This window comes from Nyctibius grandis, chromosome 14 (genome assembly GCF_013368605.1).
Source record: "Nyctibius grandis isolate bNycGra1 chromosome 14, bNycGra1.pri, whole genome shotgun sequence".
Classification (NCBI taxonomy): Eukaryota; Metazoa; Chordata; class Aves; order Nyctibiiformes; family Nyctibiidae; genus Nyctibius; species Nyctibius grandis.
The window spans coordinates 16,017,644-16,039,640 of NC_090671.1; the positions used below are offsets into that span (position 1 = coordinate 16,017,644).

The 21,997-nt window shown below is 41.1% G+C and overlaps 1 protein-coding gene across 1 annotated transcript in view; it reads right to left on the reverse strand.

Annotated features, from left to right (window-relative positions):
• Positions 1 to 21,997, reverse strand: part of SUSD2 (sushi domain containing 2) — a 28,745-nt gene that overhangs the window by 383 nt on the left and 6,365 nt on the right. The window contains exons 4-14 of the mRNA XM_068412659.1: positions 21,569 to 21,736; positions 21,137 to 21,311; positions 19,408 to 19,609; positions 18,209 to 18,294; positions 17,338 to 17,606; positions 14,687 to 14,830; positions 13,023 to 13,175; positions 11,040 to 11,288; positions 9,653 to 9,925; positions 9,027 to 9,209; positions 2,291 to 2,381 (exon numbers count right to left, since the gene is read on the reverse strand). Coding sequence (XP_068268760.1) covers positions 2,291 to 2,381; positions 9,027 to 9,209; positions 9,653 to 9,925; positions 11,040 to 11,288; positions 13,023 to 13,175; positions 14,687 to 14,830; positions 17,338 to 17,606; positions 18,209 to 18,294; positions 19,408 to 19,609; positions 21,137 to 21,311; positions 21,569 to 21,736 — 1,993 coding nt within the window. The remainder of the gene's footprint in view (positions 1 to 2,290; positions 2,382 to 9,026; positions 9,210 to 9,652; positions 9,926 to 11,039; positions 11,289 to 13,022; positions 13,176 to 14,686; positions 14,831 to 17,337; positions 17,607 to 18,208; positions 18,295 to 19,407; positions 19,610 to 21,136; positions 21,312 to 21,568; positions 21,737 to 21,997) is intronic.

A 21,997-nucleotide genomic window follows, 5' to 3' on the forward strand; every position in this document is an offset into this window, starting at 1 on the left:
TTAGAGAATACTGAAGGTTTGCTGTTATCCCTGTGCAACAATTTCTGTTTTCTAGTACGCTGGTATAAATTATAGAAGCAAAAGGAGAAACGGGGCAAATGTCACTGGTTTGAAAACAGATAATGAAGGGTCTGGAAAGAAGGCTGTTTTTTGATCACAAAAAAGACAGAGGGTAAAAGTCTGAGTGAGCAGGGAACTTGGGATTCAGTGGTAAATTCTGGACCCTACATTGGCTTTTTTTTTTTTTTGCTAAGAGAAACATATCACCAATATATTAATAGATATGTTTGTGACTACCTAGCAACCCTCACAGGTAACTGAGAGGGAAAAGTGTAAACCAATTTACTGAGCACCTTGGTATTTTGATTTCCTGTAATTTTTATTCTAAATACTGTGATTCCACACCACCCCCCCTCCCTGCCCCCCACCTCTGCTCATAGAATCATGTGATTGAGAAACCTCTCTTTCACTTTTAGGATAGAAAAGTGGCTAGGGAAGGCCTGAAAATATAGCCCCTACTTGTTTTTCTGTTTGTTTGTTAAAGGAGAAAGAAATCTAAAAGCACATGGCATTCAATGATTAGGATTTTATTTCTATTGGCCTTGCTGCTTTTTAAGATACTTCACTCTATCTTACTATGGAAATTTGGTCCTAGCTGTGAGCACTGAGAGCAGCTCCTTTTCTGGATGGTTGTCAGAGCTGGGTGCAGAGGCAGAAGTTTTCAAAGACCTACAGTATGTAGGACTGTTTCTTTCCCTTCTTGTATAAAACATATGACTTGTCATATGGTTATATTTACCCTGAGATCCAGAAGAGTATACAGTAGATTACAAACTTTCATGATTCAATAATTGTCTAATAAGCCTTCCCTAGTTAAAATTTATCTGTTCAAAATTTGTTACTGCTCTACAAAGGACTGCATCCTCTATCGCTATCCACTGCTAAGTGCTATGGACTTCATTAAACTCAAAATTTTTTCATAAATGATAAGCTTTTGATAGCATATGAAAATTACCTACAGATTTGCAAAATATACAAGGGTTGATGGCTTTGTTCTATTTTTTTAAACTATTTTTTGATGTACAATGATGAGTTTAGAGTAGCAGTTCTGTAAGCTGCTCCCAAATGTGAGAAGTCTATGCAGTTGTAATGGAAGTGTTTTAAACCAGTTGGTTTCAGATGTGGGAATCTGGTATGCGTAAAATTTGGCAAATATAGGAGGTATCCTTTGTCTATGCATTTTTATGTATGAAAAGACCGTCGTTAATTGCTGCAGTTATCTACCCTGTGCTGAGTACCCTTTTTTTTTTTTGTACAGGGGAGGAAGAAAAAGTGGTTTGAGTATGAGTGTTCTCCGTGAAGTGTAGAAAACGATGCTTATGTGATTTAGAGGGAAGGGGCAAAATTTAGCAGTGTCTCTGGCCCTCTGATAGACACAGTTAATTGATGATTGAGCTCAGAATCAATGGGCTGTATTTTCAGTGATGGACACGGCTATCACACTGGGTTCTGTTTCAAGAGTCTCTGCAATGATGAACCTGTTAGAAAGGCACAGAGCCAAAAATATTTTTTGAAGTGTCTTGTTAGCACTGGCTAACAGAATGAATTATATACAGAATATATGAAATCATAACAACCTTTTAAAACTAAAGACTAAAATCTCAAAGAAGTAATTTACTAGCCACATAGCATTTTGTAGAGATTTCTTTTAAATATGTAATACTTTTTATAGCGAGTTTATTTCCGTGTGGTAGAAAGCTTTCAAGAATGGGCAGCAAACTGATATATTTTTAAAATACTATTCACTTCTTTGGCACAAGAGACGTATAAGCATCCTCTAAGCAAATCCATGCATGCCTGGAAGTGGGAATATGTTAAAAGATATGTGAAAAGTTACAGTATCATGGAACGCATTCCTTAGATGATACATCAAATCTACCTATTGGTATTATGAGCACACCTGTTCTGAAACAGAACACTTTTAATCAGGTAGCTGTATCACTCAACAAGTAAATTATTTTGATCAAGAAATCCTGTTCCTTCTCAATCAATCAATCAATCAATCAATCAATCACATGTTTGTGTGTCCTGATAATATAATTCCAACTTTGCTGCACAGTCTTTCAGCAGGACACAAGGACTATTCAGACTAGGTGTTTTTCATAAAAGATAGTAGCAGGAAAATACCATGTTTGATTTCTTTGTCATTGAGAAAAATTATTAAAAAGGTCATAACTCTTGCTATTTCTTTAGCAGGCTCATTTGTGTTTTCAGTTCAATTGAGTCTTACCTCTCCTTTCTACATAAGAAAGTCAGGCGTGCCAGGACTGCAAGACCCACTATTCCAAATACACAGCCAAGAAGAATTACTTGTTTGATATCTGAAAAACAGAGACCATCCACAACAAAACAGGAAGACATTGATACATTTCTTCATCTGTTTGAATATAGTCATATGTGACAATTTTTAAAATTGTACATATAGTGTTAATGTTACTGTTTTCTGTATTTGTGGAACAAACTGGTGAAGAGTAGGAACTCACATAATTCCTACATTTGACAGGGCAGATGGCTGCAAAAGCTGTTCTAACACAAAGAAAGGATGGCTAGTGGTTAATATGTAGTCAACATCACAAATGTACAATATTTATGTAGAACTGCCAGTCCCAACAACTGACAATTTTTCAATTCTTTTTCCATACGGTTTGATTGCTTTAAAAATTGCCCCTATTTTGGCATTAAAATTTTGAAACTGCCTCTCCTGCTTAATGCTCTATGTAAAAGAGAGCAAAAGTGACTGTTCTGATGTGGGTACGCTGAACTGCATCAGACAGTACGAACACGCTGAAAGTGTCAATTTAATTCTGCAGCTGCATAATAAGGACATAGGAAAGACAGAAAGAAACCAGATATGAAACAAATTTTGAATAAGAAATCTCCTCTTGTTTTCTTATTCTACTAAAGAGTTGCAGGTTACCAGATCTGTCACTTTACTACTGATGTAGGACAGTGCTAGCAGGATGCTGTATGGCTGTGGTGAGCAACGGAAGCTAAAGATATAATGCAAGTAAATTTTTCATGACACATAAGAGCACTGGTAAAAGTTTAGGAGATGCAGCATCTGGAGTGAACTGTCTGGGAGAAACAATGCTTCCTGAATTTTGTATCCTTTAAGGAAAATACCTGCTGGAGTACCGCCGCTGAAAAACTGCAAGTTCCAGTGTGAGCAATCTTTGTCCCAGTTTCAGTGTCAGAGAGTCAAATAGAAGTGTAGCTCCTTGGCTCTGAGACACTGTGATGTCCTAAGGTCAAAGTAGATTCAATGCTCTGCCCTTTTTCTGCACCTAGTGATAGTGCTATATGCAAGTATCAGGGAGAACGTAGCCTTATTTAGAGATAGGTGAGCAGTGGTGCACCTGAGCTTTCATGCATCTGTGCTGCATTTTGCCAGCCCTTCCTTCCATCACTTTGTCACGCTTGCAGGAAGAACTGCCCAAACTAAAGCCTAGTACACAGTGATGGCAGAGTGATGTTAACAGACACTTCCATGATAACAGAATAGATAATTTGGTTTCTAATTTGGTTTATATTGAAGTTAAGGAAAGAAGTGGGATACATAAACTGTTTCACAGGCATTGGTCCTTCATCCAGAAACTTCTGTATGAGGCTCAAAAACTTCTGTTTGGCTTGCACACACCTCACAGGCAGGTACCCTGTCTCTGCCAAGTGTGAGAACCCACCATTGGCCTCTGTAGTTTGCTCCAGTGGTGATTTGCCTCTATTGTGAAATCTTTGTATTTAATTTATAATCTCAGTTTATATTTCTTAATTTTAATGTTTTGCAGCCAGACTCCTGGAAACAATAGACAGACAACAATTCCATAACAAGACCTAATGGTTTTTGGCACCCTCATCTGAAAAAAAGGGCAGAAGACTAATAAGATTTCTGACAACTTTCCAAAAAGAACTGTATTTACACAGGTCCTGAGCCTGGAAAATGAAACCTAAAAGTGAGGAGAGGGGGAAAAAAAAAAAAGAAAAAAACAAAAGGCAAAACCAAATTGCACTTAACAACACCAAACTACTGTCTGTCACAAACAGACTATATCTATATAGATTGCTAAGATTTTATAATTTTTAGCTGCATTTTACTTCTGATTTTTCTAGATTCTCCTTTTTTGCTTTTGCTGGATGGTTTCTTTTTCTTCCTCTATGTGATATTCTGTGAAGGGGGGTTGCTGTGGTACTGGCAAGACTTGCAGTGGGATTGTAATTAGAAGCATAGCAAAATAATTATTAGCAGAGGATTTCCATGGAAACTTTAATTCAAGGAAGCAAAACTCAAAAGCAACAATATGCAGGCCCAGCAGCAGAATTTGTACTTGAAATTTCAAACACAGAAATGGATTTTGCAAAATAACTGGCATTCAATTTTCTTGTTTCCGTCTCTCTTCCTATCCAGTTTTCATAGTCCTCATGCCTTTATTTTAACTGTTCTAGCTTTTGTAAAACAGAAGCATATAGCAACTAAAAAACCTAGGTGATTTGCGTGGGACACCGAACTTGTCAGTGCCGAAAGCAGAAGACAGCATGAGTCAGTAGGAAGCAGTGGGGTTTGACTTGAACAACATGCTTATCCTGCGAAACAAACAGACGGGTGGTGTTCTAATGCCCAAACCGTCCGAGTGACACGAGGGGTGAGGTGGAGGCCTCACAGCCCCATGTCGCTTCAATAAAATCACAAAGACCTCCCTTACATCTGCACCGTACTCCCCGCCCATGGTGAGACTGCTGGCTAAGAGCCAGGCAGGACGTTATACTTGACTCAGTCCCACCTCACCAAGAGTATAAATCTGGCATTTGGAATCCTCCGTTTTGAGGACGAGAACTCCGACTACGAGACAGGTCGACAGGCCTGGACCTCTCTCCTCCCCAAGCAGGGGTGCCTCTTTGGTAAGATTTGTGCCCCCGACTACATTGGATGTTACCCAGGAAAATATAATTTGCAAAAGCGCTGAATTGTTAGCTTGAGCTTGATTTTGCAGTAAGTGCATTTATTGACAGCAATCCCGAACTTCTTGTATCTGCTGCTTTAATAAATCATCTGTTTCAACTTTGCAAAACTGTTACAGTGAAAGTCCTTGAGAAGGCTCTGACAGGCAAATGTTGATTCTGATGAGTGTCTGCAATCACAACCCTTTAGACATAAACCGTTGACCAAGCCTGGGACTAGGACTGAATCCAGCCGCACCTAGTCTCCTCTCTGAGAAGGAGTGTAGAAAGCAAGGAGGTCCTTTCTGAACCCCGTGACTCAACGGGAGGGACATGGCCCCCAGCCACAAGTGAGACTCATGCCCATAACGCGACAATTTGCAATACAGAGCTTGAATTTGATGAGCCACAAAACTGCAGCAAGTGTAATGGGCACAGCACGGTAAAGAAGTACCCCTGGAAGCTGGGAGTAATAGAGGACTGGGCTCTGGGTTCCTGACCAGCATGAAAGAAATCGTTTGAGAAAGTGTGTTTTGATAGTTCATGCTGGAAGTAAAAATGTGACCACTAATCATAGAGGCTGGGTCAGTGGTCACCCATTCAGGCGCCCAGAAATTTGGAAATGCTGTCCATTAATTTTGTCAGCATTTTCTTAGCATCAAGAAGGCCCTCTATCATAAGGCTTGATAAAATGGATGTTAGTGAAACAGCAGCATGCTGCTGTGTAAAGGGGAAAACAGTGTAGAAAACTGATTTCAGTAACCACAGCTTCTGACAACATGAAGACCATTTCGGTACTTACGCTGAATTCAGAATCAACGTAAGGAAAACTGGCAATGGATTTCAACTGTGTCTTAGACCAGAGGTGGAAACTTATTTAGCGGAAAGCAAGTACTAGCTGTCCATGCTATAAAAATACTAGAGGTTTAGACATAAGTGAGAGGAACTTCGAACTGTTGTGCCTGTCTTCTCTGGAGAGACTTGGACCTGTCAATAAAATAAACTTCTCAGACAGAGACTGGTATCCAGCAGCATATCTTATGATGCAAAAGGAGGAACAAGGCTAGATATTAATGCCATTATTAGGGCATAGCAGTAGAAAAAAATGAATTAAGAACTGTGTATGCAACTTGTATTTTATATTGTCTCAATCAGTTGTCAGTATTGTCAGTATCCTGCTGCTATGGGCAGCACTACCATACTCCAACTTCCTGAGGCTGATAAAAATCATCATTTTTGGCTCACATTACAAACGAACTACAACACCAAATATCGAATAGTAAGGAAGGTCTTTGTTGCAATCAGATCAATAAAATTCTTTCACACTTTGTTGTTCTTTGTCATCTTTCAGGAAACCACATGCTGGAAAACATTGCGGTTTTTGTTTGCTTATCCATAAAGCTGCGGCACGTCTCCATCATTCCGAATCCAGTTAATCTCTGCGTATCTTCCATCTCCTTCCCTCCAATCTCTCAGGGCTTTTTGCCCCCCTTTCTCTAGTGTAAATGTCAGCATCCAGTTTGCTTATTGAGACTGGCTGGCTCCTATCCAGAATGTATGCGGTTGATGGCAGCAATGGAAAAATGTTCTTAGCTTTCAGCTTGGCAAAATGTTTTGCCACTGGCTTTTTAAGATCTGGCCTTACTTTGTAAAGATTTCATTCTTCCCAGACTTTTGACAAATGATGTGTTATTACTGTGAACTATGAAGCATGATAAATTATCTGCTAAACTTCTGCATCTCTCATATTTGCAACAGTTAACTAAAGTACTCCACATGCTCTGGCCTATCATATTAAACAGAAATGTTTTGAAATACATCTAGTTTCACTCTTTCCAAAACAGCGTCACTACTGAGATGGGCCCCTGAGAACACAATCAGTTGCATATTGATTACTAACAATGGCTGGTCCAAGAAAACATTCCATAAATGTTCACTCATCTATTTAAAATTAAGCAACATTCCCTGTTTTGTATGTGCAAATGTTCAATAATTATTTTTTATGCTGAAGTCCACAGGCTGCTGCCCAGACTCACTGTGGTTCATCTCACAATACCACTAAACGTGCAAAACTGCATTGGAAATGAACAAGCAATCGGTGCAGGCCTGCAGAGGCTGACAAAATGTGTCAGCTGGCCAAGAATTCACTGCTGCGGTGTTGTGCACTTTCCACATTTCTTTGGAAGGTGCTCAGAATGGAGAATCTGTTGATACGAATTATTTGATGAGTACTTTTTGGAACAATTAATTCAGCATTAGAAGTGCTTCAACATGCCATGTGGCCTTGCATCACCCTGGTGCTTTGAAACATTGCCATCTTGAGGACATTTAGAGTGTACGTGGCACATGAAAAAAAGTGTTGAAACTGTTAGAAAATATTGGGCAGTTTCCTGTAAATCACAGAGACAGCCTAACTGCTACTAAATCCAACAATCCCAGGCTAATTGACAATCTAATAGTAGTGACACAAGAGGAGTAATAAATTTATGTTGTTTATACTAAATACTATTATATCATTCACAATAATTTTACTGCTATAGAATAATACATTATGTTTTGAGATACCATAATCCTTTAGAACACAAGAGTGGAAGCCTTCAACAAGCATGGGCTGTGTCTGCTCTCGAATCACAGAATCACAGAACGGTTGAGGTGGGAAGGGATGTCTGGAGGTCATCTTGTCCAACTCCCCTGTTCAAGCAGGGCCACCCAGAGTCAGTTGCCCAGGACCATGTCCTGATGGCTTTTGAATAAGTGCAGGGAGGGAGACTCTACAACCTCTCTGGGAAACCTGTGCCAGTGCTCAATCACACCCACAGTGAAAAAGTGTTTCCTCATGTTCAGAGGGAACCTCCTGTGTTGCAGTTTGTGCCCATGGCTTCTGGTCCTGTCCCTGGGCACCACTGAAAAGAGCCTGGCTCCGTCCTCTTTGCACCCTCCCTTCGGGTACTTGTACACATTGATAAGATCCATTCCTGCCCCGAGCCTTCTCTTCTCCAGGCTGAACAGCTCCCAGCTCTCTCAGCCTTTCCTCATAGGAGAGATGCACCAGTCCCCTAATCATCTTTGTAGACCTTTGTTGGACTCTGTCCAGCATGTCCGTGTCTCTCCTGTGCTGAGGAACGCAGCACTGGACACAGTAATGCAGGTGTGGCCTCACCAGCGCTGAGCAGAAGGGAAGGATCACCTCCCTCAACCTGCTGGCGATACTTTGCCTAGTGCAGCCTGGGACACCATGATCCTTCTTTGCTGCAAGGGCACACTGCTGGCTCGTGTTTAACTAGGTGTCCGCAGAGCCCTTAAGTCCTTTTCCGCAAAGTTTCTCTTAAGGCACTCATTTTTAATGTGTGACTTCATAACTCACCCCTCAGATGACTCAGACTGGATATGTGTTTGCCCTGGTTAGTTGCAAAGAAAGTTAAAACTGTATTAGTGATGACAGAACGAAGGATGACAATAAATAGTGCCATCATGTATACTTGAAAAATAGCTCAAATTATGCGGATACTAAAGGTTTTCCAATAATCTCTGGTTCTCTGTGTGTATGCATGTATGCATAGATTATATATTTATAAAGCTGCTAAAAGAACATTACATTTACATAAGAAAATTATATGAAAATAATGCTGTAAATAAGGATTCTTTTTGTAGCCTTTGTATTCTTGTGTTACCAAAACATTTTTAGCTAAGTACTATGCTTTCCTGTTTTTCTAAGATCGAGTTTGAAATTTATTTTAGGTCATCCACTCAAGAAGCATGCCTACCAGTTCCTATCAGCCAAACCTAGGGAAGCATGTAGCCCTAAACCCTTAGAAAGAGTAGATATATGAAATTAAAAAAAAAAGCACACCACCATAAACCACCTGTTAATTTAGATTTGAATGTTAGGCTTTCTAGAAACCCAGAGACCTCATGTCCAATGTTTTCCCAAGTCAGAGAAGTTGCTTTTGTCAAGGGCCATCATCGTGTACTGAGATTGCCTTGTTTGTTATGATTTTTTAATGTAAATTTGTAACATTTAAAAGGAAACAGACCTGTTCTCAGGACGCAACTGGGTGTGTCTCCAGACCAGGCCCCCGTCGTCTGGCAAATTCTTTCCTTTGACCCAGTGAGTTCATAGTCCTGATTGCAGATGAAACTGATAGTTGAGCCCAGCAGGTAGTTAGTTCCATTCTTTCTTCCATTGGTTGGATGACCCAGCCATCCACAAGAGATCACTGGTAAAAGAGACATACCTCGTTAAAGTATTTTGGTTTTGGACTCGCAAATCTCCATCGCAATGATTCAGATGGCATTTTAGTGGCAACTCATGGAAAGACAAAGATTTTTAGGCTAACTGAAAGACAATACTTTCTGTTTTTTTTTTTTTAATTTTTTATTTTTAAGTCTGAGGAAGACAGGTAAAGGCGTAGAAAATGAAGATAAGGGTTCTACACAGCGGTGTAGTAGTAGAAGAAATGGAAATAAATTTACTGTGTGTTTGTTTAAGTATCCTACCAGTGCAGAGATTTCCTGGTACAAGGGCAATTCCTCCAGATAAGTGTTTACAGGTGCATGAACCTACAGTTGAGCAAAGCCTCCTTGAACAGTGTTAACTATTCAGATGCCTTACAGAAAGAACTGTAGTGATTGATAGATTCTTTGTGGAATGTTGTATCACCTGGCTCTAGATTTTCTACCAGCAGCTTGTGATTCTGATGAGATAGTCTTGTGGAACTTCCCACTTGAAGGCTTCTTGTTGTCAGGACATCGAATCTGCAGAATGGGTCAGAGTCACAGAGCAAGACCATCTCTTTCACCAGGGGATCAGCAGGGTCTTCATAAGGAAAGAACACAGGCAGAAAGGAAGCATTGTGCTTTTCCCCATAAAAGAAATTGTTCAGTAAGAACTCCGTGTCATAAGTAAAGAGAGAAGTTCCATTTTCAACAGCCCCTTGGGAGATGGAGAAAGAGAGAGAGATTCATAAGTAACATTGCCTATGGACCTATACCACCTTCTGCTACTAAGCCAAGTGCTTATTTACATAAACGTAGCTAGAGCTGGAAGAGATCTACGAAGCCCTACAGCTTCCTTCCACTCAGTATTATTTTTCTTTTCATATGCAGCATCTTAATGTAGCACTAAAGTTAGTATTTGGTCAACCTGGTGTTTGATCAATTACTTAAAGTCAGATCCAAGTAATTGTGTAGCTATGATTTTACATAAAGTTTTGCCCTGTTGGCAAAATGGTGATAAAGAAGTACCTCAGACAGAGCTAGCTAAACCAAACACTACAAGCAACACAAATCCTGATCCTGCATGTCCCTAAATTTCTCATGTCTGCTGTGGCCCTGCTTGTTGTTTTCACTCTGCTAAATCAGAAACTTCCTGAAGTAGGAGCAGTGAGACTTTTCAGTATGATCTGAATCCTGGAGTGCAGCCACACTGTGCTTGATACAGAGATCAACTGGTAGCCAGAGGGTATTTTTCGTCATGTTTCTGGCTCATGTCCTAACCTGACATCAGGAGGAATGCTGACCATTCTAATGCTGCAGGCTAGATATAGCAGCTTAATCACTTTCATTAAATGAAAGCAGCCTTTCTTTTACACACACACTCCTACACCTTCTTTTTTAAACGTACAGTTATTAAATTGTGATTTAATAAATGATTTTCTAAGTTGTCAGCATGGTACTCGATCAAAACATTGCTAATATTCTGGAAAAAGATAGCTGACCCTATTGCTATTGCTATACTTCCGTAACACTTTAGTCTGGTGACGCTATGTTCAGCTGACCATAGCAGATGGAATTCTGAAAGTGTAAGCTGTGAAATATGAGCTCTGACTCTTGATGGAACAAAGTGCAGGATGCTCCATCGTGGTTCTGTCTTCAGTCATTTGGCTAGGTATGTTACCCACTTGGGTAGAGGAGAGCATACTTCTCTTACTCCCTTTTCTTCCCCCAGTATAGGTTGCTTAGCACAGACTTAATTTGCTAGTCTGTAAATCACAAGCTGTTTTGAATTTGTAAAGAAAATGTAATAATAGACCAGAGAAATAGCTTACAGTTAGCTCCAAACTCAAACAACTGCTGGGGACTTGCATGAACTGACATGGTGGTTTTATTCTTGAAGGTATACTCATCCTCTGTATTGCCATTCATTACCCCAAAGAGACCCTGTGTGTGATTCATAAACTTCTCTGGGAGCAGAACTGTCAGGGTCAGAAATCCTCCATTTCCCCTTATTTCCACTCCAGACCCAGAAGAGAACATCACTGTGATGTTCTGATCAGCTGTAGAATGGAGAAAGAGACCTGTAACAATGAGAGGAAGAGGACAAAATGGCTAATCATCCATAGTGAACAGACTGTTGTGTCATCAGTTTTAACCATTTTTTCATAAAGCTTTTCCTCCCTTCCACCCTGGACTACATTCTGAGAAGCATTTAAAGGAAGGTCACATTTTCATACCTAAAACTGTGTAAGACGGCTACTACAGAGTAGTAGCAAAAAAAGGCCCACGGTTGATATAAGTTGCACTGTCTTCTGCCAGTGTCCCAGAGCAGAAGCTTTAAGATACGAGATGATTACATCAGCAAGTGGCTGTGAGCTGAAAGCACTGCTCTCGGTGGTCACAGGTTTCCTCTGCTGCTTGATGGTCTTGTCCGGATCTCCCTAATATGGCTTCTTCTCCAATCCCCATCACTGTCCCTTCCATTTTTTTTCCCTTCCTGCATCTCTGTGCTTCTGCAGCTCATCAGTGTAGCCTTCCCTCTGCTCTTCATTATATTTTCCAGCCATTTGAGGAATACTAATTGCTAGCCACAGAAAACTTCCTCTGCTGAATAGGAGGCTTACTGTTAAAATTCTAGTCATCTTTAGAGTATTTGTCAAATTATTATAAAGACTAATCAAGTGATCACACCCCTGCAGGAAAAAAAGTCAACTTTTCATAGTCTTTTCAGCAGAATAGAGGAATAACATCTGACTGATCATCTAACGAGAGCTCCTGATAGGTGAATGTGAAATTCAGTTATATTTAGTATATATTTTGGTTATATTTTACTGTATTTCATTTTGCTTGGTAAGTTTCATTGCATTAGATGCAGTAAGCTCAAAGCAGAATGTGGAATAAGGAGTTTTTAATTACCTTCACCCTCCACGGGATGAGAAGGAAAACCATTGCTCTACAAGCCACTGAAAGTGGACATAGAAGATGTGGGCATTGAAGCCACTTGTTAAAACACTTCACTGTCATTGCCAGGATTGCATGCCATCCCTTCATACTCCTCTCACATCCCAGAAAGCTCAGGCAAGCACCAGGTGTTGGTAAAGGTTGTCACTTAAGTTATTTGGACATTCTGGGAGAGAAGAATGTGCCACAGTCCAGCCTACTGGCAAATCAGATGACTCTGCCTCTTCCTGGACACAGCATAGGTGCTTCCTGCTAGGCTAACTGCCAGTAATGCTGATGAGAAGCAGGAAGGTTGCAGGTTCTGATGTGTTCACCTGAACCGTGACTCCCTGCCACACCTCTCCATGGGAACACAGATAGCCACGGCGTGCTTCTCACTAGCGTGCTTGATCCGTGGCTATTTGGAAGGAGACGTGTAGCCCATAATTCTGGTGGCTATATTCCTGCCCATATTGTAGCTGTCATCAGTCCCAAAGGCCAGAGGAATCCATGCACTGGGCTAGTATAAGACAGGGCCAGGTAGGCAAACTGAATGGAAAGCGCATTCTCCCCCTTGCTCTCAATTTTATTTCGTTCACCAAGGCCCATGCTAACTGTGCACTACCACTGTTTCTGCCTCAGTCTGGCAGCAACTGAAGTGAAGAAACTCAGGCAATAATAAAATAAATTCTAATGATGTGGGACATTGCCTGTCCTCTGTTTCACTCCTTACATAATTTTTGGAGTGACCTGCAGCTTATTTCACAAAAGAACACTGAAAAGAGAGTCAAAACGCATGCACCTAGAGATATTTTTAACTATATGTGGGCTCCCTTGGAATACAATAGCTTATAAGGCTGATATTTGTAATGAACCTTTCAGGTCCATCCAACGTTGCTCAGAGAAACTGACAGCCTTCTGGTTCAACAGGACCTCCAGATTCGAATCTGAGTAGCGTACTTCAATCACATCAGAATTGTTCTCCTGCATGGCCACTGCAGACAAGCCTGTCACCTGAGTCCCAGTTCCTTCCAAATTAAAAAAAAAAAATAAACCCAACATTATATAATGTAAATATGAAACGTTATAATGATACAGGCAAAAAACCCCACCCAGATTATTAAAAATAATTAAATATGATTATTTATAGTTGAGGGAATTGCTAAGCATATAAGTCACATAAAAATCCACAGTATAAGTCTCCTACCAGTATAGTATATTGAAAGCAGAATGTTTAATCCTAAATTGTCTGGAAATTCTAAATTCTCCATCCCAATGGCAGTGGCTGAGCTATGTGAGAAGACTGGCTGATCTCCTTCTTGCCCATTTAGTCCTGTGAGTAAGGCCTCGGAAAATCGAAGATAATTTCAGGGAGGGCATGAGAGAAAAAGGAAACGGTGAACAAAAATTTAAGAAACTGATCTTCAGAATGAACTGCTCAGTGACTCATGCCATTTCTACCACAAACACAGTAAAATCTGTCAAGGGCAAAATATTTCCTTGATGATTTCTATCCCATCCAATGGGATATTCAGTATAAGCATTCATGTCTACATGGGTGCTGAAATGCACAACTTTCAGTCCATCCTTATAATTCTACCAGAAGTAGTAAATCCTCAAAGTGCATCCTTGTGGCGAGCTGGACCATTCTTTCCTGAGGCAAGCCTGCTATTTTACGCACTGTAAAATAGCACTAGATACAGGAAAAGCATAAACAAAAGTATCTGACATAAGGCTCTTCAGGTTGTCATGAGAAGCATGATCCCATTCTGCTGTTTCATACTCTATTTTTCCCTCAGTTTAAAATGAAGGTATATGATGATCTCCTTCTCACAGGCTAGTTTGCAATCTGCCCATTCAAATGATGAAGGCCACAGGTACCTTCAGAAAGCTTCTTCTGCCCTAGGATTTGTTTTACAAACAAGCCAAAAGACCAGGACAATCAGGCCGTTTGAATGAAAAAATGACCTCCTTAACCAACTTCTCACCAGACATTCTGTACTTTTCTGCCAGCTTTAGGTGCTCAGAAAGAATTTTTTCACCATCCAAAGTATGTTTTCTCAGCTCCTTCCGGGACATTTTTGCTCTGTCAATACATGCGTGCATATAAAACTAACACAGAAAGAAAATAAAGCAGTGCATATGCTTACCTGCTTTCTATTAATTTTCAGCTGCAATACTATCAAAATGCATCATCTGGGAGCTACAGCTGTTGACTGATTCCTAGAACTGACCTTATGTTTCTTTATAGATGAGAATGGGCATGGAGAGAAATTAGAACTGTTTTCTTGAGCTCTTAAACACAACAGAAAACTTCCATTACTCATACCCAATAAAACTAGCAGATAATCTTTGATTAGGAAGTTATTTTTTTCCTGAACATTTTGTCTGCCTTCTGATTAGCTTCAAAATGTTGACCTTTCACAAACGGCTAAAAAATGAGAAGACTAGACAAGATAGGAGGAATGCTGTAAAGTGTAAATCAAGCAACCTCAGAAGCTATTATTTGTTGTCACTGCTTCCTCTCTTACCAACTTACCATTGGGAAAGTGTGCCTGCTGTGTCCTCCCTTGCACTCTTAGGGATGTGAGATCAGACTCTACCAACGTGTATTCTCCTTGGCCTTTAAAGGTGAAGTTCAGACCATCAAATGTGAGGAAGTGAGGATCCCCAAAAGCAGATGCTGTTTTTAAAAGCAAAAAGAGAAATAGGAATAAGCAAAAACAACAACCTGTTACTCCTCTTCTTAGGTTCATGAGAAAAAAAAATCTCATTGTGGTGATCCAAAGAATGGAATTTAAACAAAGGAAAAAATGCAAGGCTGATCCATGGTAAATGTGACATGAGGAACAGCCATGACAACCTTGAACAGCACTGTGGGAACAGTGAGAAATGTCATTCCAGTTACTCTCATCTTCATTGGCCAACATTTAGGTCTGCACTTTAAAAGGCTGTTATGGGCAGCAATGCTTACCTGGTAGACCCCTTATGAGAATCCTCACTGTTAGGCTAGAAGCCTGATTCACATGGAATATATGGGGAGATCTGGACACAAACACAGGGCTATTCCAGAAGCAGCTCACCAGGGAGCTTCCGAATGTAGCTGGAAGTGACACTCAGAGAAATGGGATGGGGCTTTGAACTCTCATCTGGCCTGAACAGAGGGAGATGTCAGTGATCCTCAGCCCCAAAGCCTCTCTGGAGTTCAGCAGATATCCTTGGTTTTGCCCTTCAGATCAGTAAGAGGCCAGAAGGCCCCTCTCCTCTCCAGCAAAAAAAGTTGAAATTGTGTCATCTTATCTGAGGTATGACTCCCAACGACTAAGGACTTCCCTGTAACAGGTAGGTCCTTAACTGCTTGATTTGTATTTTGGGATCATTGTCTCTCAGTCTTCCCCTAGAGAGAGAGTCTCCTCCATAAATCAGGTTCATTAGTTAGTGCATTCACTTGAAATTTTCAGACCAAAATGCACGTAGCAAGCAAACACTCACAACAGAAAGTCACAGTAAAGAAGGCCTGCCCCTGAGTGATAGGTTCAAGTAACTTCTCCACGTTGGGTAGATGAGATGTTTATTCCCAGCATCCCATGTTCCAGGAGAGTTCCGTAAGTATCAAAGTAGGTGACTGCTTTTTTTGTTTGAGTTGATTTCGTGCCACATCCATCTTTGGCATGCTCTGGGAAGCTTTTAGCATCAAGATCTTTGCGGAGGGTTCTGTGGTGTTTGAGGGTTAGTTTTCTCAGATGCTTAGGCTTGCACAAGGTTAATGAACACCCTCCTGGCTGTGCGGTAGCACAGGCGGTTCGGCATATATTTTCTAGGGGAAAGATGAGCATCGGTAGTTCTTAGTGAGAGCTGCATGATGGACTTTTGTCATGTTTGAGAGATGGACGTAATGGCATAAGTACGTTTGGGAATCTTTTTGCAAGACCATGTGCTTCACATCCCTCATCAACATGTCTTTGCTTAAGAGAGGCATGTGTAGCCTTTCTTTCCTGTAGTGGAACTGTCAGAGCCCTGAGCACACTCATAGGCCTTATTTGCACTGGCCAGTCTCACCGGGCCCTCTACCTATACCCTCTGTCTGTGGGCTCTATCTAAGCTTGGGCCCGGGCCTTCAGTCCCTGCCTGAGCTGTGTCATAGGTGTACCTGTCTCCATCTCCAACACAGCCATGCCTGCACTTGGCCATGAACCCTGCTGATCTGCACACAGACCTGAGACTGACTTTCTGACTTGTCCTTGGACATGCCTTGTCACTATGGACTTGCCTGACAATCGCTGGACTGTGTCTCACCCTGGTTACCATGACTGGACTAGGTCTTTGACCCTGTCCAGCAGACTGACTCTCGGCTAACTGTTGCTGCCATCATCATGTCTCTCCTGCTTGTCTCGCTCGGGACTGGGCCATGGGCTGGCCAGGATCTTGCCCTTCCAACCTTATTATCACACTTGGCTCCCAGCTCCCTATTCCTTTGTTGGTTCCAGACAGGAAAATTTGATGGGGGAAATCAGGAAAGACTTTCACTCTCTGCTATTGCTAGTCCTGGGAGGGTCTTGTGTTGTGTCACATCACGTCCTAGCTACCTCCTTCAATGCCCTCTGCAATTTTCTCCTTTTTGCCTGAAGCAAACTGCTGCTTCTTTGCACTTTCCTTCTTTACAGGATACCACAATCCTGCTGGACACCTCAGCATCCCAGCAGCACAGAAGAAGGCAAGACAGGTGGCAGCAATAGAGATATGGCAAGGCTTGAGGACTACTTAAAAGCAAGGGGCAGGAACAATAGACACACTTGTAAATGGTAAAACTTTCATATTTGATATGAGTAGCATTTTTCAGCATGAGAGCTTTTCTAGCTACTGCCAAGCTATTATTAACCATCCCTAACCATGTTCTTTCTGAGGAAGTGCCCACTGATGATAGGAAGTCATGGACATTGACTACTAAACTTTGGCTTATTTAGGTTCCAGAGCTTAATGAGATACTCAACAGCAGAAAATCTTGCAGGACAATTAAAAGCCACGTACAGATTTTTCCACTGATAGATCAAAAGAAACCTTCCATGGAAATTTTCCAGAGGACATTGTACCCTCACCATTGTCAACTGACATACATACATATATAAATATTCTAAAAGCCAACACCATATTAAAAAGCTACACTCCATAATGGAACTCTGAAGCCCTTACCAGCTCGAGGCGGGCGATACGTTCTGCAGTCACTGGAGGGACGCTTTTTCATATAGAAGTGACAATTATCAGACCACAGGCAGCAGTAATAGAAGCTGATAACATCATAAAGCCAATGGGAAAAGCCAGGTATCCGGGGAGGCTTCATGAAAGGTGGTGAGCCCCAGTCATGGCCTCGATCAGGTGTGCTGCCTCCTGTGGAGTCATGCGTGAGGATTTGGGTCCCTGTGGAGTCATAGCAACACTGCTGTCCTGCCGCATACTGGGGACTGGTTGAGAAAAGCAGTGAGAAGTCATCATTCAGCTCTGTGAAGTCCATTCGTATTCAGAGGTTACCTATTGCCTTTTTTTATGGATATAGCTAAATGTTTTGGTTGCCAAGCTTTATATGATGTCCAGAGATGATACCTCCCAGTTAGACTTCCCTCCCCCTGTCTGTTCTTATAAATTAGACCAGATTGGGGATAGGGAGGGGTTTTCAACCAAGGCAGTAAGGAAGTTCCATAGGCCTTATAGCTACATGAACATATCACTCTTTAGAATTGTTCTGATAGAAAGAGTGCAAAGAATAACTTATTGAACTTAAGTAGACCAATACAGGAAAGGCTAATTAGGCCTAATCAGATCTCTTTTTGACATTAGTGCTTGCTTAGGTATCCTAAGGTTTAGCACAGTGCAATTAATTGTTTATTAAATCTAAAGCCTTAACTTCATCTCAGCGATGAGGGACAATATGTGAATAATAGGGAAACAATGGTTGCTATGAACATGAGAGTTCAGAGTTCAGAGATCTTTGTGACTTCTGTGACACTGATATCTCTGAGGTGGAACAAGTCATTAAAAAAATGCAGTTTTAAAAAATTTTCTTTACCTGGCTTGAATGGCTCTTACACAATGCACAGCGCCAGGGTGATAAGTACACACACTCCCCTTTTCAATGTCACAGCCATAATCTGTCTGAAAAAGATCAGTGCTCATGCTTAACGGGGTTCTTTCCACATTGTCCTTTCTATTTTTATGTCCTCTCCTCACCCTTTGTCTCTGACGTATATGTGAAGTCTAAATGAACTGGTTGTGGCTGTGTGTTGAGTAGCACGGAGTGATAGGAAAAACAGTGAATTTAATACTGAAGTGATTGGAGAAACATGTTTGTCTAACCTGAGCATTTTGCAATCTATTACAACAGACCTTGAAAAACAGATGCAGCTAGGTGGGGAATTCAACTATAAGTGCGTAACAAACACAGATCACACCAGACTAAACTTAACTTTTGTCCTATGTTCTTAGACAGAGGCAGTGCAGTAGATCTTATTTTTTTTTCTTCATGTGCTTTTGAAAGTATCATTTAAAATACACATCAAGTTTGGAGCTTCATAACCAGGAAAGGATAGTGACATAATTACCTAAGATTATTTTTAATATGCATAAACACACTGCCACCATTTGGTATCATAAATAGGAGAGGAAGTTACCCTGTCTGGTCCTTAGATCAGCTCTGTAAGTGAAAGCGTAGACTAAATGGCAATTGATTTCCTAGTTTTCATCAGTTCCTTGTTAACAGTAAAGCTGAGAAGGAGGGAGGAAGGAAGCAGGAGACAGGAAATAATGGATTATGGCTGTGGACTTGAGCTCTGAAGTACAGGGCAGAAGGGTTTGCAGCAAGTTATGATATACTAGGCAGAAATGTGGCCTGCTTCTTCCGGCATGGGGTATTGCCTACAAACACAGACTGCCATCTTGTAGGACCTCAGAGAAGTCATCCCTGCTCCCAGCTCCACATAGCTCACTGCCCTCTCTGGGTGTTTTATGTCTACCACTGGAACTACTGTCTTAATTCCCTGTTTGAAGGTGAATTCCACCTGCTGTCCTACAAGCACTCTTATTATTCATACTACCTGGATAAGTTGTATCTGCCTCTGCCATTTGACATGCTACTTGTGCAAATTTAAATATAATTTAATTTCCTTGTAATGACTTTTAGAGAGGGAACAGGGGTGTGTGGGGAGTATGGCATTCCCTAAGCTTCTACTTGGAACCATAACAAGCCAGAGGGATCGATTAATAACTTACATGGAACCTGCCAGTGTCAGCTCTTGCCTGTGCCAAGGTGCAAGGGCAATCTATAATTTCTTCCAAGAAGTTTGGAAGCTTCTCCTCCTTTCTGTCCCATTCTATACATTTCGCAGTTGCCCATGCATTTGGGTCATTTCTGAAGTCTTTCCCAAGGTGCCAAGCCAATGCATGCCCTGAGCTCCAGACTGATGGAATGTTGCTGGAAAAAAAAAAGAACTGAAAAATAGATCTGATTGATTGATAGCTGAACAAGCACTGTTTTGACAGTAACACTGTGTCTTAATCACTAACTATAATTACGAAGAATCTTTCAACTTGCGAGTTGTTATTTCATCACAAAGGGCACTGCTTTCTTTTTCCTGCACAAAAGTTACAGCAAATCAAAATTTTCCTAATTTAGAAGGTGGCATGACAGCATGCAGCAAGTGTGATTATTCATAAGACATTTTAGCAGTTGTGATTCTCGCTTACATGGATCTTTTTAGATCCACGTAAACCTATCTAGAGATAGGTTTTCTATTCATGCCTTTTCACATTGTCGTTCCATTTAGGCCAGAATGAAGAATGTCTGGATTCTCTAACAAAACCTAACCTTGTGCCCCAGCAGTATCAGGCCCGATGGCAATAGATGGAGAGAAACCATTCAGAATCCTTGAAGTGTTCCAAGGCTACTGTGCTCTCCACCCATGAAAAAATATCATACACGAAATGTAATAAAAAAACCCTCTAGAAAGAGAAAAGGCTATCCTTCTGTGGGTAGCGACTCCTAAATGTTAAAAAAAGGTTCTGATGTATTAGTAATATGTCCTAACACTGAAGAACAGGCATTTATATGTTCACAGGGGCTACACCATCTATATAAAAAACTGCAGACATGTGGAAGAATTATGAAGGAATTCCAAGCTCAGAATATGTATGGAGCACTTACAGAGGTAAATCATCAAAAACCATGGGGTAATATACAGTGAAATAAAAGGAAGTAGGCATAAAATCTGTAGGAATGCAAAGGCCTACATACAAAATAGAAAAAAGTTAAATGCAGAGGAAGGCCTGTGGCTGCAGTGACAAAAGTTCCACAGTTAGGGCCCCCTCCACAGTTGTGACAAAAGAAATCAGCAGGTCCTAGTTTGCCGAGTGCATTGGGTTTGGCTGGGGTGGAGTAATTTTCTTCATAGCAGCCCGTATGGTGCCATGTTTTAGATTTGTGACCAAAACAGTGCTGATAACACACCAACATTTTAGCTATTGCTCAGCTGTGCTTGTACAGTATCAAGGCCTTCTCTGATTCTCACGCCGGCCCCCAGGGAGTAGCACAGGGATTGGCAAGAGGCTAGGAGGGAACACAGCTGTGACAGCCCACCCAAATTGACCAAAGGTATATTCCATGACATAGACCATCATACTGAGCAATAAAACTGCGGGGGAGTTTTCCCAAAGCAGCCCTTACTGGGTGACTGACACGGCATCGGCATCGGTCTGCTTGTGGGAGATGGTGATCAACTGCCTTTGCACTGCCTTCCTCTGCACCCACGCCCCTCTTTACTTAGTAAACTGTCTTTATCTCAACCTGTGAGTTTTTCTCACTTTTGCCCTTCCAATTCTCTCACCACTTTTTCATGTGAAATGGAGCCTGAGTGCCAGTTTCAAATATCAAACGAGACAGCAGCTTTAATACAGGAAGCAATAATAAGGTACTTATGATAAATGAATGTGGTGATGTACTTGCCTCTGCCCATCAGAATAGCTGCTGGGTGTAATCCTCAAAATTCCGAAGTCCCACGTACTGTAATTTCCTTTAGCGGGTACAGGAACGAAAGAAAATTTCCCAGTATTGGGGATTTCTCTTGCCAAAGTATAAAGATATTTCCATTCGGCCAACCAGTTTTCCGAGTAACTGTCACCTGTCACATAGAGGAAGAAAATCGTTTCAGATGCTGGAATGCATCTGAGTTTGCTGAACGCATCTAAGATTGAAATTAGATGTCTCCACCCATATGTAAATGAAGACGAAATGCTGACATTATTGTCATGTGTTATTTATACTTGCAGATCTCTTCTTGAGGCCTCAGTGAAAGTGATCGCATGCTGTGCAGAGCTCTGCACATAAGTTACACAGGTGATGACTGCTTGTGCGCAGGCAGGAAAAGTGTTACTTTACCTGTTTCCTGGTATCCCCAGACTTCTATGTTGATATGGGCTGCTGCAAGTGCCTGGTGTGTCCAGGTAAGAGTTAAGTTTCCATCAGTGTTAGGGGTGCCATAGTATTGCCATTTTGTCACATTTACCAACGTGCATTTTTCTCCATCTGAAACTTTGCTGTGATGTACTGCATTACAGAACAAAAAAAAAGTATTAATGACATTTCTGCATTGCATAGCTCTGAAAAGGTGCCACTATATTATTTAAGATTTAGCAGTATTTCTCCTGTTTATGTTTTCTAACAGGATGCATGATATAAAAAGAGTAAGCTGAAGCTGAGAGAATGCAACCCTTACTAATATCTGTAGTCCTTAGATTACAACATCACAACGCAGTTATTTTCCAGTAGAAGTAGCTACAAAAAGGGAACTCTTTTGGTCAACCTCAT